At 36.1% G+C, this 2,104-nt stretch overlaps 1 protein-coding gene across 1 annotated transcript; it reads left to right on the forward strand.

The window, feature by feature from the left end:
* The first annotated feature begins 203 nt into the window (after nucleotides 1–203).
* On the forward strand, nucleotides 204–1,777 carry LOC120158493 (cyclic pyranopterin monophosphate synthase, mitochondrial-like). Its single transcript, XM_039169314.1, has 3 exons — nucleotides 204–281; nucleotides 503–621; nucleotides 975–1,777. Exons 2-3 carry the CDS (start codon nucleotides 520–522, stop codon nucleotides 1,623–1,625), a joined length of 753 nt encoding a protein of 250 aa, XP_039025245.1. The 5' UTR covers nucleotides 204–281; nucleotides 503–519; the 3' UTR covers nucleotides 1,626–1,777.
* The last annotated feature ends 327 nt before the right edge of the window (nucleotides 1,778–2,104 follow it).

Raw genomic sequence — 2,104 nt, forward strand, 5'->3', positions numbered from 1 at the left:
TTATATGCGTGATATGTGTCAGATAATGATTAAATTTAACGGACATTATAATCCATAAAACTAAAAGTGTAACGTTAATAATATTAAATATTATTGTTAATAAAAAATATTTTTCAAACACCAAATCGCAATTTGAGGTGTATTAGTGTTCGACTCTTCTCTTAAACACCTTTCTCTTTTTGTGTAGGCGTTTTATCACGATTGCGCGGACTCAAACTTACTGACACTCTCACTGCCATCGAACAAATACCCATTCCACATTGAAATCTGTATTGATCAAGGTGATTTCTTTAGCCTTCAAGCTTTATACTGCAAATTTATTCGAACGTTAAACATATAAATTTCGACAATTTTCCCTATTTTCTGCGTTTTGGAGAATTCCTTTTGTGTCATTTTTCTCAAAGACCGTAATTTGTTTGTGAAAATGCCTGAATAAGAACCTGCTTTTAATTTGAATATTTTAAGAATTAAGATACTAAAGCTGTACCATTTCTTGTCGCAGCGTTGATCCTAGGCATCATGTTTCTTCGTCAGCTTGCTGTCATAGTTCCTCGCTCTACAAGGTTCTTCAGCGGTAAAGATAGCCTTGACCTTGCAAGCACCATAGCTGAATTCAATAAGGTATTGTCAATATCTGCTTATTAGTTAAAGCGAAGGTAATTGATTAACCTTTGGTCATAAACTTTTCGAGGTTTGTTATTTTGCATTACCGTGTGATTGTAAGAAGATATGGTACAAGTCCATTGTTTGTTCGTTAATTATCATTTGCGGAGTTATGAAATTTATGAAACTGAAACCATTAGGATTTGTTTGTTTTCATTTGATTCGATATATGTAACTCAAGCCCCGGTTTATTGTCTTTTTGTGTGTGTGTGTGTGTGTGTTTCTATGACAAGTACAATGATTCGATCTACTATATTTTACTCTCAGGAGAAACAATAATGCATGCGTTTATGCCCAAATTCTGGTTTCAGGAAATGGAATCGGTCTTTGGTGATCTTCCTCCAGATGGACTAGCCAATTCTGGAAATAGAAGTTCCCTGGCTCAAGAATCCCAACATAATTCTCATATGCATTTGAACTCTACTAATGATAAGTTTACATCACAAGAATTTCACTCTATATCTCATAATTTAGGTGAAAAAGCACCTGGTTTGACCCATGTTGGTAGCACAGGGAAAGCTCAAATGGTGGATGTCTCTCCCAAAGAAAATAGTAGTAGAACTGCTATTGCTAGTTGCAAGGTACTTCTGGGGAAGAAAGTGTTCGATTTCGTATTGGCAAACCAGATGGCTAAGGGAGATGTTCTCACTGTGGCAAAAATTGCTGGCATAAACGGAACAAAGAACACAAGCACTCTCATCCCACTATGTCACAACATCGCTTTGGCTCATGTTTGTGTTGACCTAAGACTCAATCCTGAGGATTTTAGTGTTGACATAAAAGGAGCAGCAGCAAGCACAGGTAAAACCGGGGTTGAGATGGAAGCAATGACAGCTGTGAGTATAGCAGGATTAACAGTGTATGACATGTGCAAGGCTGCTTCAAAAGATATCCAAATCACAGATATACGGCTTGAGCGCAAAACTGGTGGGAAGAGTGGATACTGGTGCAGGGAGGAATAGGATTTTGAGACACTGCTGCCAAATGTTATGGATATTAGTAATTTAGTGAATATTCACATTTCTCTTTTAACCATGAAACTTGGTGGCATATTTCATGTTTCCATAGGAACCTACAATATAAGCAGGCATGTTAACGCACAACCAACATACAATTCTAAACGAATCTTACTCGTGCTACTTCTTGGACTTTGTAATTCTAAAATGTTTGCATGCTCTACACTATTCCTAAATTTTTAAGCACCTATGAACCTATTTGATAAAAAAGATTATTTTTTCACCTTTTTAGATGGCTATTAATTGTTAAGTATTGATTTGTATGGTTATAGAAGGAATAAAGTAGATAGAGATATAGATTTTAGTATTTAATAGTTGAACCTTTTGTGATCTGCAACTGTTAGGAGGCTTAATAAGTGAAAAGCATAAATCTCTACATTTAGCTCCTGCATTCTTCTACTGCTAAGAGGCAATGACCCCATGCG

The sequence above is a fragment of the Hibiscus syriacus genome, unplaced genomic scaffold, assembly GCF_006381635.1.
Source record: "Hibiscus syriacus cultivar Baekdansim isolate YM2019G1 unplaced genomic scaffold, ASM638163v2 tig00111318_pilon, whole genome shotgun sequence".
Taxonomy (NCBI): Eukaryota; Viridiplantae; Streptophyta; class Magnoliopsida; order Malvales; family Malvaceae; genus Hibiscus; species Hibiscus syriacus.